We start from the raw sequence: 16,239 nt of genomic DNA, 5'->3' as shown, positions 1-16,239 counted from the left end.
GGTTGAGCCATTTTGTCAAAGCCTTAATAAAAATTGAGTTTTTTTTTTTTTTTTTTTTTTTTGGATAACATAAGAAATCTTTCTAAAAAGATCCCTTTAAACCCGTCTTTAATCAGTAACTAAAACCTACGAGCAACTCATGTGACCCCACCCACCGTACTAGTTGACAGGAAATTTAGGTGCATTCACTCCTAATGGACTAAGAGATTTATGCTTGTACCCGGGAGCAAACTATTTTAAACTAACTATTCAATAAAAAAAATTAGGATTTACACAAATAGACCTAATATTCTATACTTCCAAAATTAAATCTCAAAATACCAAAATATATTAAACTAACAAATTTAAACAAATCCTCAAAATCTAATATAAATCAATCTAACAAATTCAAAATACATATGTAGTTGCACGATTTTCCTGGTCCAAATCCTACTAATCAGGCCTTGGCCCAAAGCGCAACACACAATAAATCTTTGTAGAGGATGGGTCAAAGAACTTAGCCTCAGTGAACTTAGTCGGTCTGATGCATGGACAACGTCATTGCAGAAACAAAAACACAAGAATGGATATCTCACAAAAGATTCTATTTTCTGGGTACAGATAATACATTTTTTCGTCCCCCTCTCTGAGGGACTCCACTACATTATATAGGTCTTTCATTCTTATCTGAACCTTACACTTGTTGATCATCTAAGCCCCCACTTGAGCACCTGTCCTATCAGACACCCTTATCACTACCTTGTGAGTTGCAGTGGCCAAAGTAGCACTATTCAGGGGTCTTTTCCTCATTAATGCGGCCAAGAGAGTGGTTGTGACACATTTAATGTGGTGGTGGCAGCTTTCCACGAGATATTTTGGGTTTTATTCTTTTTTATATGCTTGGAGGATGAACTGCAATGGTTGGGGCGAGCTCTTGATCCGGACTTCGTAATGTCTGAGGAGGAGTTACTCCTCGGACAGGTTTCCTTTACCGCAATTGGGCTTAAATAATGTTTGGGCCATGACTTCTCCTCGGACAGGATTCTTCTCGGACGGGCCCGTAGTTTAATTAGCCCATTATTTTGGGCCGGGCCCCACAACATACATTTCTTAAATTATTAATAGCGTGTGGATTAAGTTGGTTGGTTTACCAAGGATGAAAGTTGTGCTAATTTAAACCCAACCCAAGCTTTAAAAAAAAAATTTAATAATAATACAAAACAAAAATAAAATAAAATAAAAAATTTAGAACCCAACACAACCCACAAAAAACCAATTCAAAATGTCCGGTTGAGTTGAATACACATGCAGTACATCTCAAATAATATATGTAGGATTAGTGGTTCAGTTGGCAACAATGGTGTTATTATAAAAAACAATGCTTGAGACATAATTTTTCTCAAAACTTGGTAAGGTTGTAAGTTATGCATGTTGCAATATTACTCTCACATATATAGATCTATCCTAACAAATTTTTATTGTGCACCAATCATAACATGTCATCTCATCGATTATGAAAAAACAATTTCTTTGATACCTAATCACTTCACTCCATTGTTTTTAATGAACTTTTTAGTCATCAAATACCATTGCTAATTTCATGGCAAAACTAATATCTTGCTCCAGAAATGGGAAAAATATTAGCCTTAATCCAGTAACTCTCTTTCTCTCGAAACAGTCTCAAGTTTTCAGTCTCCCATAGTCCCATTTCTAAGACCCATTTTTTGAAGACTTACGTAGAACTGTAGAAGTGTTTGAGTTCTATTTTTTGAACTCAATTGAGTGAGAAGAAAAGCTTTGCAACTATTCCTCAAATATGATTTGTTAACTGGTGCTTTGATAATGTTCTCCCTCCAAATTAGACTCTTGTTTTCCTCCAAATGGTTTGTGTGCATAGCTTTGATCATTAAAGATAAGCATGTCTTTGAATATCCCGTTTACTGCTTCAAATGCATTTATATGATCCATTGGTGCTTCATCCCAAATTATCAAACTTGCTTGAAAAATTAGCTCAGCAAGTTGGGTCCTTGTTTAATACCACATGTTGGCATTCTCAAGTGGATTAATCATTAATGGGGATCTCACATCTTTAATAAGTTGTACATCCTCCAGTGTTGTGAAAATTTGGTTTGAGCGAGATTAAAGAAGAGATAAATTAACACAGTCATTGAAGCAATAAACAATTTTGTACTTGCATATCAGAGATAGCTAAGCACTTAATTAGTAATAGAGAAACAGTACTATCCCTAGTCAATTAACCTAGCTTGATTTTAATTACACGTAATTGTATACCTTGTTTAATATCACTTGTTGACCTTCTCAAGTAAATTAATCATTAATGGGGATCTCAAATCTTTAAGAAGTTGTACATCCTCTATGTTGTGAAAAAATCGGTTTAAGCAAGATTAGAGAAAGAGATAAATTAACAGTGTCATTGAAGCTATAAACGATTCTGTATAGCTGAGTACTTAATTAGCACGAGAGAAATAGTAGTAAGAGTTGAACTTGTACTATCTCTAATAAAATAACCTAGCTTAATTTTAAATACACGCATTTTGTATATCTTGTCTACCTTCAGGATTTTGACAAATAATCTCATATAAAAAACTTTGGATTTCTGACCATTTGGATTTGCTGTATATGAATGTAATAAATAAATCTGAATTTCAAATCCATCTATATAGAGTAATAAATCTGAATTTCCACTTTGGATTTTGAGTAATAAATCTGACTTTTTCATCTATTTATTATTGCCATTGCATCTTCCTAATTTTGTACCATGTACTCTGGACTTCCTGTGATTACACGTAGCAAGTAAAACAATTCTTCTTCCCAATGAGATGGTTTGTTGTGTCACTTCCAACAACATCACACATTTTTGTAAATGTCAAATTGTAGATCCCTTGGCCTCGTGTGTTTTGCACTGACTCAATAGTTGTACTTCAAATGAATAAAATTTCTTCTGTTGAAATCTATATGCATATATTCCCTTGTTGTGATGAATTTTCGTTTAGTTTGTCATATTCATATATTATTTTTGTAATAGATATGTTTAAATTACTTATTCTTCTAAAAACTTAAGCTATTAAAAAATTGTGAATTTAATCATTTAATAATAGTTGTAACTGATATCACAATGAAATCCATCTTTTCCATTAGGCTTTGCATTGCCATTGAAGTTGGATGAACATCACTAAAAACATTGTAGTCTTTTAGTTCCATGTCATTCTTTAAGCTCATCTAGTTTATTGAGTTTCAATGTCATTCAACATATGTATTGTATTTAATGTAAATTATTTGTATTTATTGTGCATATAATCAGTCTTCAATTATGATTTAAATTTCTATCTTTTCAGTCGAAATATATATATATATATATATGATTTAAATCAAAGCATATCAATTAACCTTGATTCAAGACATAATCAAGACACCTCTGTCAACTCTTTCTTGTACATATACCCCAACAATGCATAAAAGTAAAAATAGAGATGCTTTCACAGTAAAGAACTCAAATGTTCTATTCTATTTTCACAATATAACCGGCGAACTGGTTTTGTTCCTGAATCTCAGTCTGTCATTGTAATTAAAATTCTTGGGATCTGATGCAATGAATTTGAACGAGTCTTGATCGGCAAGGAAGGCATAGGCCGCATATAGCTGCATGGATTTACCCAATATGAAAGATCCGACCAGTAGGATCACACATGAAGGCACGTTTATCACATCCAAGAGATGCAAATTTGCTTTTATTATAATATTATTAGAGAAGGAATGAACTTGTCCAAGCGTGATGGGCTAGTTAAAGTGATCAAAGCTTGCTCTTGACTCATTGCAACAGTTATGAGAAACCCCTCACGAAGCAATGGTCCATTGCCGTTGCAATGGAAAAAGTCTGGTGACACTGAAATTGTCATCAATTTTTTCACCAAAACTATGTATCTTTTGTGTTTTGGTATCGTTGGCTATATAAAGTCTGGTTTTGTGTTCGATCCAATTTGTGACTCAACTTGACTAAGAGTTACGGTTTTAAATGGGATTTTTTGTGAAGCCATGGACTAGTTGTTTGGGATATATATGTCGCTTCAAAATTAGGGTTATTTGATATATCATTTTATTGTATTACCGCCCATATATTATTCTCTCTAACATAATGAAAATTGTTGCAACTCCGTGAATATAGGCATATTGTCGAACTATATAAATCTTGTGTCATGTGATTCTTTGCGTGTTCTTTTCTATTTTTTGCTTCTCATAGATTCTAGGAATTAGGCTAAATTCCTAACAAGTATATACCAGTGAAGTGAATTTGTGAGATATGTGAATTTTTGTATGTCTAGCAGAATTACTTGCAATGATATGTTTGGAACCAGTATGTTGTTATCCAGGCCTAGTGCTTGTAGTTATCTTATACCCTCATGTTCACTGTTTGTTGCTAAATGGCTGTACACATATGTTTTGTATACTTGTATTTCTAGTGTCCTAAAGTTTTGACACTGATAACTTCATTTATTAAGGCCTATTATTATTTCAACTGCTAGAATATGGTGCCGACCAAGGGGAGCCAATATTGTAATGACTAATGAACCAAGCTTGGACCCCCAACATATATCAATAGCAGACAAGAATCATGACAGATCACACGAAGAAATAGCCCGTGCCATAATTGCTTAAATTAAAATATAGCAGACAGTCACGTTACTTAAGAAATAGAAATCAAAGCCCAACCCCATTGCTTAAATCTGATTAGAGACTTCACTAATTTTTTTTATATGATTAACAGAAAGTCTAATGATCTACATGACTTTATTTATTTATTTTTATAAATAAAAAAATCATTATTCAGACCCAGAATATTTCCAAACAAGTCAAAACATTCAAATTAACGAGCCAATGGGCAGAAAAGAGTGACGTTTGTTTATTTTGGAGTGATTCTAATAGAATTGTTAATTGCAGAAATGCCAATATGATTTGAGAGATCGGAAGCATAAAGAGATCTTCCTCTATCTTCTTATTTCATTGCGACAAAATTGCCTTTTCAAATCCTTGAAGATAGAGTTTTGATAGGGTGCAGAAAAGTCCAAGTATTAATAGAAAGTCTAATAGAGTACACTAACCAAACTAACTAGTAATAGTAATCAATTAAACATGATACAACTATCAAGAGTCTTTGTAATTCAATTGGCTGACATCTCTTAGTGTTTCCAATAAAAACATTCAAGGTTCAATTCCCCTTATCCCCCAACTATTGAATTGACAAAAATACATGATGCAACCAATGGCGCCCACGTACGATCAATGAGTAAAACTTTGAGCGTGGACTGCATAAAAAATACCTTCTAAGTTCTAACAGTCGGTAATATTTGGTAAACAAGTTCATAATGCCAGAGGTTAATGCTTTAGAAAAGCTGATAATACGTTTTAGAATAAAGTAGTTCACTAACCATGTTCTAATATGGAGCTAATAGTCAAAAGGGTAAAAAGAAAAAGAGATGAGCATATCTTCTAGTCCGGCTAACCAAGCATTGTCTTCAATTTCCACGTGAGGCACTAAGATATATGTACTCCAAAAGTCCAAATACATCAAGAGAACCAGGACCTTCTTACTGCTTTAAATTGCTGAATTAGTAAGCTATAGACCGGGAAATCATCAGGACTTACTATGAAGTTTCTTCACTTTTCAATGGAAAAGAATACAACTTAGAGAAGTCCAAGTCCCCAAAGCAAGTGGGCAAGTATAGACCAAATGCCTCTTATTTTAAATATAATTGAACAAATATTTCACTATTAAATCATGTGATATTGTCACTAATGAGATTGACCCAAACGATCAACTTTTTTTAGTGACAAATTTACATAGTAAAACCTAGAATTATGATGCCGTGACTTATATAAGAAACAAAAAAGGGGGGAAAAACCACATAAATTAACCAAATTAAACCTCTAATGACACTATACATGCTTACATCTTCTCAACTTCTCTATTTCCCTCCATCTCAATCCAACAGCTTGTCATCAATGAAACTTTCCATCCTTCTCCTTGCTTTCGCTCTCCTAAGGAATGTCACAGTCTACAGCGTCTTAAGAGTTGAAGATTTATAAATTTCAAAGTCAAAAGAAATATCACCTATTTTCCAGCACAACTCGACTGAAAAAAAGGGTTCAGAGTCTATGATATCCCAGCTCTTAATTTTGTTAGGAAGAAATATGCAGCATCTGGATCATGCCATACCTGAACCTGCTTTAATGTCCTTGTTTCTCAGTTCAGCCATGCAGCTCCTGTTCAACTCCTAGGTCCCATTTTCAATAAGTAATCTGCATTAGATATCTGAATCAACTTGCACTTTTGTCTGACCCTGAGTTGTTACTTGCTTGTTTTCTTCTTTATCCAATATTCATTTCCTGTTAACACTACTGTGTACCATATTCTAAATTCTCCCACTTGAACGGAGCAACTAAGCCAATGTCTGGCGCGCCTCGGAAAAACACACAGACACATACGCAAACAGCAGCTATGGCAAGCATTGAGTGAATGAAGGGACGCTGAAGCAGTCCTTGTGAACCTGCAATCCTCATGTCGTACTTTGTTGCCTTTACAGCACACCTAGCACAAGATCTGGACCCTTGTTTGAATTGGGAAATCTTATGCTGCTGCTCCATTGTCAACTGTGGTTGCTCTATCTCATTACTGATTGTCACTGAAACTTGACTATTCTTTCTGTCAGCAAGTTTACGAGCCACCAGCTTGTTGTAAGAGTGATTACTCCTCATCATAGCATAAGCATATGGCGACTGCCCAGTTGCATCCAGAAGAGAATTCCAGCAGCTCAATCCAATCTACAAGAGTAAGGAAAAGCAAAAAGGATAAATAAGAATCCAAAAGAAAAAATGCAAACCCATATATCTCAGCAGCTTTGCTTTTCTTTTAATGTTCAGTGATCAAGACAAGCCATCTAAATTACAAAAGTACTGGTAGTAAGTAGTAGAATACCTCCAATGGATCACTTGTCAAAGCATCTATCATCTCATCCGAACCTGATGTACAAGCAGCCAGATGTAGAGGTGTAACACCACCAGGTCCTGTATAATTTGGGGGAAAAATATATTTCTTGGAGGCATCATTACTGCTAATAATAAAATAATGGATGAGCACATCAACCATCTTCCTGCACCTCCTTTTAACTGCCCGGTTCAAGAGCTGAATCTCAGATAGTGTCTCCAATGATTCCTTTGACAGCTCATCCCCATCCAAGTTTCTTTCAACCAGCATGTCTAGCAGTGTTTTCACCAAAGCACAACAGTCCCTTTCAACAGAGAATGTAAGTAAAAATTTGTGCCGGCTAAGTGAATAATCAGGACCCCCAAGCATAGAAGAGTTCCCTTTCCTTTGGAAAAGCCATCCAAGTTCATTCAAGAAGTGCAGAATCTCCTCCCGTGATCTTGGCCGCCCAAAATCATTAGTATTGTCTTCTAAAATGAGATCACAATCTCTTGTCTCCAAATCAAACTCAGATTCGAGGAGCCTCAATTCTTTACATATGATAGAATCAGCTATTATCACAGGAAAACAGTTGCCCTTGAAACCATTTTCTACCTGTTCATAATATTGGTATAGGTTATGTAGGATGTAGATTTTTCAAGGATTCTATTCAGAGTTCTGAATGGAAAACTAACATAAACGGAAGAATTTTTTAAGAGTATTACCTCAATGAAACAGCGACCAACAACACCAGGAGATGCATTGTCAATTTTAAAATCAACCAAGTTTATCTCATCACATGCAGTGTCTTGATAGGTTGATCCCATAATTTCCTTTGATGTGTAGCCACCCATATAAGTGCAATGAATCCTGCACAATTTATAAACTATTGTTTTTAAAAACAGACACAAATTAACAGACATATCTTCACACAAGAAGCACATTTTACTTACTTGGTGCCATGATTAGACAAATTTCTCCCCTTTAATAGAAGAGAAGTTTCTTGCCCACCCACAACTGCCAAAGGGGACACCAAAATCAACTCCGGGGAACTCCATGTTCTCCAGGATTTGCATAAACGTATCTTTCCTGCAGAACAATATAAATATCAAGGTGTCAACAATCACAGGGAAATTATCCAAATATCTATTTTATTTATGAACCATCAAAATGGAACCAATTTTTTCATCTATGTTCATCTGGAGGGTATAACATCGTTTCATAATTCAAATATATTGTATAAAATCCCAACTTGAGAATTCAGAGGAATACATTTATCAAAAAGCACAGAGTCCATAACCTTTTAAAAAAAAATTTTTAAAAAAAAATTATCCACCACCACCATTAGCACTCACCATCTTTATGTGATGCTAATTGGCTCCCTGCATGAACTATAAACCTCCCACTTCTCCAAAAATCAGAGTCTGAAGATTGAACAAGAGCATTGACACGCTCAAGAAGGTTTTGTTCAAGCTGCAAAGAACACATACACCCTGCAAGTGGTCAGCAAAGTGTATACATAAATTTTCTAACTGGCATTACAACAGTTCACTCACTTGTTCCCAGGAAACGGATGACATAGACACATAAATTGATAGAACCACACAACCAGGTCTTATGTAGCTCTCCATTTCTGATGGACTGTTAGAAAGCCAATTGAATATCTAAAAAAGAAAAACAATTACATTATTAACAGTCACCAAAAACATTATCAAGTCTCCATGCCAATCGAAATAACAACAAGAACATGCGTAAAAATAAACCATAAACTCCTCACCTGTGTCCGCAGCGACCCTGGGAAATGACTTGGATCCTTATCAAATAGTTTAAAAAGTATTCGACCAGTACGATCCTGCAGGAGGAACCATACAATCATTCCATACCCATAAGACATTTGGTAAACTAAATTTCAGACATCCTAAAAAGAAAAGAAAGGAGCAGCAACCAAGTACTTATAAAGCCCAAAAAAAAAAAGCATGCAGTGTCAAGCTACCTGTGTATCAGAATTCAGACTAGAAGGTGAATGATCAGATCCAGAAGAAGTATACCCAGCTTGATAGGGAAAACTTTGAAATGAACCAGCTTCACCTCCCGTATTTGATCCTCTAAAAAGATCAAAAGGCCTATTACAATCACGAGCTCTGCTAGCTACAACATTCGCATTAACCCCTCCACTAATTAACATTTTCTCAGGCTTCATAGTTTCCTTTTTGTGCTGCATTGGGAATAGCTTTGGAACAGCAGGAGGAGAATACGAAGGAGACCTCTCTTCAATTGGATTACTGCTGTCAGATGAGAAATACTTCCTAGAAGATGCCAGTTTTGGTGGGCTATCATTCTCGGGTGAGGAGCTGAATAGCTGTAAAGGTAAATTTACTGGCATTTCTTGAACCTGACCATCTGAATCTTCCATAGGAGACTGGTAACTGCTACAACTTCTTGCCCCTCCAACCGATGGGAACTCAAGAGGTCTCTTTTGCAAGTTGGAACCAGTAGCCTGGTCACGGCTAGTCATCTTAGTTTTCTCGCTGTCACTGCTCTGGCTGCTCTTTTGAGATAGCATTCTAAGAGCATCAGGAGCAGATGTTGCTAGAGTAGTTGATAGACCAGTAAGCAAGTCCATTGTTGATGGAGAAGATGGGTTCCCATTCAATTTGCTTTGATGTTCCAATGAATTATGATCAGGAACTTTCCTATTCAAACTTCCTAAATTGGGCAACTTTGCAGCAAGGTCCACCGGCAAAGGTAGCGAATTTATCTTACCAAGAATCTGAATGAGCTGGTCTTTATCTGGTACAGAAGAGCAATTGATATTGTTGTCCTGATTTTTCCCTATAATTCAAAATTACATAAAATGAGCATAATATTAAGACTCAAGAGAAAGCCATACATCAACTTAACCAGTGTCATTTACCTTGCACACGAGCTATAGCAGTCAACAAGTTAACGATATCCAAATTTGCATTAGTTCCATTATCACGATTTCCAGGGAGTAACAAGCGTGAGGTAACATCCTCCGGTTGGGTTTTCCTTCTTCGTCGATTATGCCCAGCAAGTCTACGCCTACAACTCCTCTTGCCCTCATCAAACTCAGAAAGGGGATGAAACCTGCAAAAAACGCCAAGCAACAAAGAGACTAAACACAGCAGCACAACAATTTTAAAACCACTCATAAGTCATTACCATAAACAACCTAAAAATCCAAAAAGGGGAGCTTGTCCTTGTCCAACCTGCTACACTGCTGGCAGAACCTCTGCATCTGATTGGCAACAAGGGCTCTAGTAGCTTTGCTGTGAACCTCACACACCTTATGGCGGCGGTGATAGTCTTTCGCACTTGACAGATCCTCCTTACAGTTATCCACCTGACACATGGGATAGTTCCCTCCTCCGCCACCGCCACCGGCACCGGGAGATCCAGGCCGGACCCTTTTGCTCGGCCTAGACGCAGGGACCGGCCCAGCCGCATCCTGCCCAGGCTCCTCCACAGAATTCGAGCCACCCCAAAGATTCAAGTTCAACCGAAGCCGCTCATCCTCTTCTTCATCCACAGTCAACGCCATAGACTCCTCTTTCCTTTTCTGCTCCATTTGAGCAGCAACAGCAGGAGTTCCCAACCGCAATAACTCCTCGGCATCAACTGGTTTCGCAACGAATCCGACACTATCCCAATCCCAAACCTTAGGATTCCAGTTATCCCTAGTGTTTTGAAGCCCAGTTGGTGGTTGTGTGAATCGTTGTTGTGCTTGATAATTAGGCAGATCACGCTTCTTCGCCATGGAATACCGACTCGCCAGTGTCTGGTGGTGGTGTATGAAAAGGGGCGGAGCAACCTGTGCACCTGCCTCCTCCATCTCTCTCTCTCTCTCTCTCTCTCTCTCTCTCTCTCTCTAAACTCTAAACGCAACCCTCCACAGAGCTACCTATATGTTACAAAAGAAAAGAAAATTAAAATTAAAATAAAAGTCAAGAAATTTATCCATACATGTGTTCTTGCTAAAACAAATTCAACCTCAAACAAAAAAACTGAAAAATAATTATGACAAACACAAACGGAGATAACAAAGACCAGAGCTTTAAGAGTTAAGAATACAAAAATAAGAATAAAAACCCAATCTAGGACATAATTTCACGGCTATTAACACGGTCACATAAAGATTCTAAGTCCTACCTACAGTACAGTATTATACACATGTAACGAGAATAAATAGCTAAATAATCGAAATTCACAACTGCTTACCTTCACAGAATTGTAAGCTTCAGCCACACGCCCTTAGCGAGAAAAAGAAGGAATCTTGAAATTCATCATCATAACCAAAAACAAAAAACCCAAACTTTTCCTATGTATTAACCGAACCCAGATCTATGTTTTGTATTCTTTTTTTGTCTTTTCAAATTGTAACTAAAACAAGTAATCTTCGAATCTGAAATCTAAGACTGTAAGAGCTGTGCTCAAAAGCCCACTCAAAAACCATCACAGATTTTTTAGCAGAACAAGAGAAAAGAAACAAAAAAAAAAAACCGATCTAGTAGAAACTAAAACACAGAGAGAGTCACACCCAAACACAAACAATCTCTTCCGCAACTATAATGTTTTACTTTTGCGTTTCAACTTTTTTTTCCTGTCCTTGCCTTCTAACAAACTCTTTCTTTTTCTTTCGGTGTTGGCAGAAACCGTAAATTAATGAAAGATTGGGGTTTTAGTAGGGGCCGCACAATTCAGACGAAGAATCTAACACCTTTACTAAATCAACTTTTACTTTTTAAAAATATTTGAGAAAAAAAATAAAAAGAATTAAAGAAGGCGTTAAAAACGAAAAAGGTTTTGACGTTCACACACAACGCAACATTTACACAACCGTCCGTAGTAGTCCGTATACTCTATTGGAATATGAGTAGAAAAAGTAAACCAAACCTTTGTTTCGGCCAATATTTTAATATTTTACAACCCTTATCGCTTCCCATCCGACTCACGTATTCCAAAGAGTAAGTCAACTTTTTTTTTTTTTTTTTTTTTAAAGATATGATAAAATAAAAATAGAAAAATTCGGTTAAAAATAGGTTAGAATTTAAACTTATAAATTATAAGTATGTTTACCGTTACTAATTTTTCCTAATTTTGATATGTTTTTTTTCTAATTTTTCCAATTTTTACTAGTTTGATTTTTGGTTGAACCAAACGGTTTAATCCAATTTTTAAAACAACGTTTATCATACATGACGAGTGAGAAAATACTATAATAAGTATTCGTTTGAGAACAGTTTATTTAACTCTTTACTAAAAATATTATAGATATTAGGTTAAAGTTAAATAAAATAAATAAGTGACTTATGTGAAACTTTCAAATAATAAGAAACATAAGTAATAAGTTGGTTTATAAGTATATCTTAAACTGATAATGAGTCTTGAAGACGCACAACAAATTTTGTAACCTGCTTTTCTTGTTGTGGTTAGTGTACAAGATTCGCATTTGAAAGTAATATTACATTAATTACCATTTATAATCTCAAATTTTGTTTTAAAAAATATAAATTTTTTTATGTTTATAATATTGTTGAAATTACAACCCAGCCTAAGAAATTAATAGGTGAGGTCCCCCAAAAAAAATGTTTTATCTTAATGAACTTATTTGTCTCCTAAAGGTATAATAGGAATAGGATTTTTTTTAATATTCATTTTTTGATATTTTTAAAATGTATGTTATTTGAATTTTTTTCAAAAGCATAAATTAAGGATAAAAGTATTTTGACAACTATTTAAGAGATAAAGTAAAAAAATACCAAGTAAATAGTCAAATTGAAGAAAAAAAAATTATCTCTCAAATATATCTAAGTAGATACCCTATCTTCTTTTTTATCTCTAGTAATTGATGATGTCTAGGATTAATGGTCTATTGGGGTTGTGGAAGAGATACATGAAAGATTACAAAAGATTTCGAAGTTGACACCAATGAAGTATTGGCCAAAACTACTTTAATGCTTGAGTTAACACTCACAAAGGTCGTATTTCATAAAATTGAGTGTTTGACAGTATGTGAATATTTTTCTCATAACTTGTGTATGAACAATTCCTGGAAGTGGCGTACTTTTGGCCATGAATATGGCTCACGTATTCAAGATTTGAGCTTTCTCAACCGAGAGAGGTTGTCCATATTTCTCCTGTCACTTACATTTTAAAGTCTCAATTTTTTTATCACATTATAAATGCATCAAACATACGCAAGTTACAGTAATAGGAATTTATTTTTAAAATCATTCTCTCTTTTTTTTAAGCAATAATGATGTGTAAATAGATATTTACATTATATCAAATGGCTCCCAAGTTCAAGCAGATAGAGACCTTTTACTTGTTTATTAAATTTTATTTGCATTAATATAGAAATTCATAGATTTGCTGTTTGTGCATTTTTTTTTTTTATATATATTCAAGTCATAATCAATCTAGAATCATTATTATACACTCATTATTAATACACTTTTTTACCCACTAACTAGTACAACTTATCATCTTAAAAAAATTACTATGGCCTAAAAGTCATTTTCACGTTTTATCAACAAAAAAAAAAAAGTTTATTCCACATACTTCTCATAGAATAATTAAACCTCTGATTTATTTATCGAGGAAAACTTCACAATTAATGAACGGGCAAAAATAAATTTGTGCTTTTAATTTACCAAAACAATAACTGTAAGATTTTATAGGAGCTTTAATTGATGTACTTGTAATGTTCTATCAAAACAAAAATAACTACTGTGTCAGAGGTCACAAATGGGACTAGCTTGGTTTGGAGACAATCCCAAAAAAAACCAAACACCTCACCCATTCACCAACCAAAAATTTCGGGATCTTTCTCGTAGATAAACTTAAAAATGATTCTATTTTTTACCATTTACGTAGCTTATAATAAAAGTGCTTGCATGGCATCAATTATTTTTTCATGAATAGACCAGAAACTCAATAATACTCTCTCATTTTTGAAACCTATCTAACATAATTTTTTTTTTCTATTATATATCTTCAAAATTTTCAACCAGAAATTAATTACTGTTCGTGATAAGTGGGCCATAGTGAGGTAAATCGCTGGCCCAAATAATTTTTTCAAAATGCAGGTACCCGAACTCGAACTGGAGAGCCCACCCAATCGAATCTAGAACAAGCACAACCACTTGGCTAACGCACCCAGGTTACCTAACATTACTCAATTTATGAAGATGTCAGTTTGGCATGTCAAAGCTAACTGGATGTTTCTTAAATCTTAGCTGTTTCAAAATTGATCTAACCTCATATCATATCATATCAGGGCCCCAAAAAAACACCTAGTAGTATCTTTTCTTAACGTGCGTAAGGGATTTGATACCTTGCTGTATTCCCTAAACTATGAAAACGTGTCTTTAGCAGAAGGGCCAGGTTTTAATAATTTCAATGTTGAACCAAAAATATAAAAGCAAAACTTTAAACACTTATTTTTCTTAGGTAGAATTTATTTGAACCTCGTACAATATATTAAAATGTATAAATGAGCGTTACACCAACCATTTTTATGAATTAAAAAAAAAAAAAAAAACAAACAAACAAACAAATAAAATACTAGGGATCAAAAGCACCAAATTTAATAACTTATTAAGGGAAAGGCGAAATATTAGCATACTATTAAAGACATTGCAACATATGTGGGAAAAGCCTCCATTGATTGTGTACAAACAAAGTACGAGCCAAAAGGTAGGGTAATAAGAAGGGGTTTAGCTAGTGGAGATATTAAGAGTCCGTTTGCATACTGCTGAAAATTGAAAATTGAAAACTGAAAACTAAAAATACTGTAATAAAATAATTTTTAAATATGTGAATAGTGCCGTGGGACCCATTTTTAATGAAATTTTTATTGAAAAAAAAGGTTTGTAGATCCCGTAAATAGTACACGAGACCCATTGAAATAAAATGCGCTTCTCAATGAAAGGTGTGAAATGCAGACGTACTGCGTTGTATCCAAACAGATACTAACTCATCTGAAAACTAGTAATGTATAAACCATGTCAAACCAAGACCGGTCAATATCTAAACAGAACAGATTCGAACTTCTCCTAGAATAGTTTCCAATGCAAAATGAAATTCATAAAATACGTTATTTTTATTTATTTTCAGTGAATTGGGAGTATAATCCTATAGGAGGACACAAATGGCTTGCCTTGTATGAAATTATTTTTGTTTTTTTAAATTAAATTCGATGCTGTTCTTCTCAGTATGATATGTGGACAACTACAATTAATTCGTTTTGCGTAACCATTATAATTAGAGTTTTCTTGGACAATAATAATGTGAAGTTTTGTTTTTGTTTTTTTTTTTTAATTACGTGATGTGAAGTTACTTATACTTTTAAAGCCAGATTATTAAATAATTATACACTATACGCATTGAATCGGTATCAGTTAAGGTGACTTTTCATGATTGATACTATTTATTTAAGTGTGACTTGAAATTACTAAATTGTCATCATCGTACCAATTCTTCCTTCATATATCATTTTCAATCTGTTGGTCACAGCCGCACACCAATCTTATGATTAACCAACGGTCTTAGCCATTCCTCTTTCTATGTTATTTTATTCTGGGGCTCAGTTTTTTTAAAAAAAATAAAAATAAAAAATAAAATATTTTTTGGTTTCTAATAAAGATCGGCTCAAAATTAATTCAAACTTTAACAAAAGTGGAAACTAAGGGCTTGTTTTGTATACGTATTTAAACATATATTTTTAATTTTTAAATAACATTACATGTATTTCTACATACTTTTTCATCCACACATATTTTCAAAAAGAGAAATGTTACGTCCACAACATTTTTACAACAAATCATAGATGGTTTAGTTGTTATTTGTTCAAATTTGAATTTAACACTGAGATTACGTTTTTAACCCAACAATAACAACAAGTAACAACTTATCACTTAAGATTTGTTGTAAAAATGTGTGGACACATCATTTCTCTTTCAAAAAAACTGAAAACTGTTGTTTAAACACACGTACCAAACAAGCGTAAAGGGTCGTTTAGTAATGTTGTTATAGTAATGTTATTTTTATTTTTTAAAAATATGTGTGGGTAAAAAAATATGTAAAAATACGTATAATATTATTTAAATACTAAAAACTGTTACTCAAAATACTCTACCAAACAAACAGGACCAAAATATATGTTTGATGTTGACACGTACGGTGCGTTTTTTTCGTCAGCCTAATTTTTCATTTTACATAATACTTTTGAGTTTTAACTATTTAATGGTTTACACAGC

At 34.2% G+C, this 16,239-nt stretch overlaps 1 protein-coding gene across 1 annotated transcript; it reads right to left on the bottom strand.

Annotated features, from left to right (window-relative positions):
• Positions 1–5,684: 5,684 nt before the first annotated feature.
• Positions 5,685–11,802, bottom strand: LOC126712662 (squamosa promoter-binding-like protein 14). Its single transcript, XM_050412087.1, has 11 exons — positions 11,198–11,802; positions 10,189–10,880; positions 9,873–10,066; positions 8,952–9,790; positions 8,736–8,810; positions 8,515–8,622; positions 8,314–8,431; positions 7,912–8,047; positions 7,684–7,828; positions 6,971–7,573; positions 5,685–6,816 (listed from the first exon to the last, which is right to left on the bottom strand). Exons 2-11 carry the CDS (start codon positions 10,809–10,811, stop codon positions 6,391–6,393), a joined length of 3,267 nt encoding a protein of 1,088 aa, XP_050268044.1. The 5' UTR covers positions 10,812–10,880; positions 11,198–11,802; the 3' UTR covers positions 5,685–6,390.
• Between the last annotated feature and the right edge of the window lie 4,437 nt (positions 11,803–16,239).

This window comes from Quercus robur, chromosome 2 (genome assembly GCF_932294415.1).
Source record: "Quercus robur chromosome 2, dhQueRobu3.1, whole genome shotgun sequence".
Classification (NCBI taxonomy): Eukaryota; Viridiplantae; Streptophyta; class Magnoliopsida; order Fagales; family Fagaceae; genus Quercus; species Quercus robur.
The sequence above is the reverse complement of the archived record's forward strand: the minus strand, read 5'-3'. Positions and strand labels throughout refer to the sequence as shown.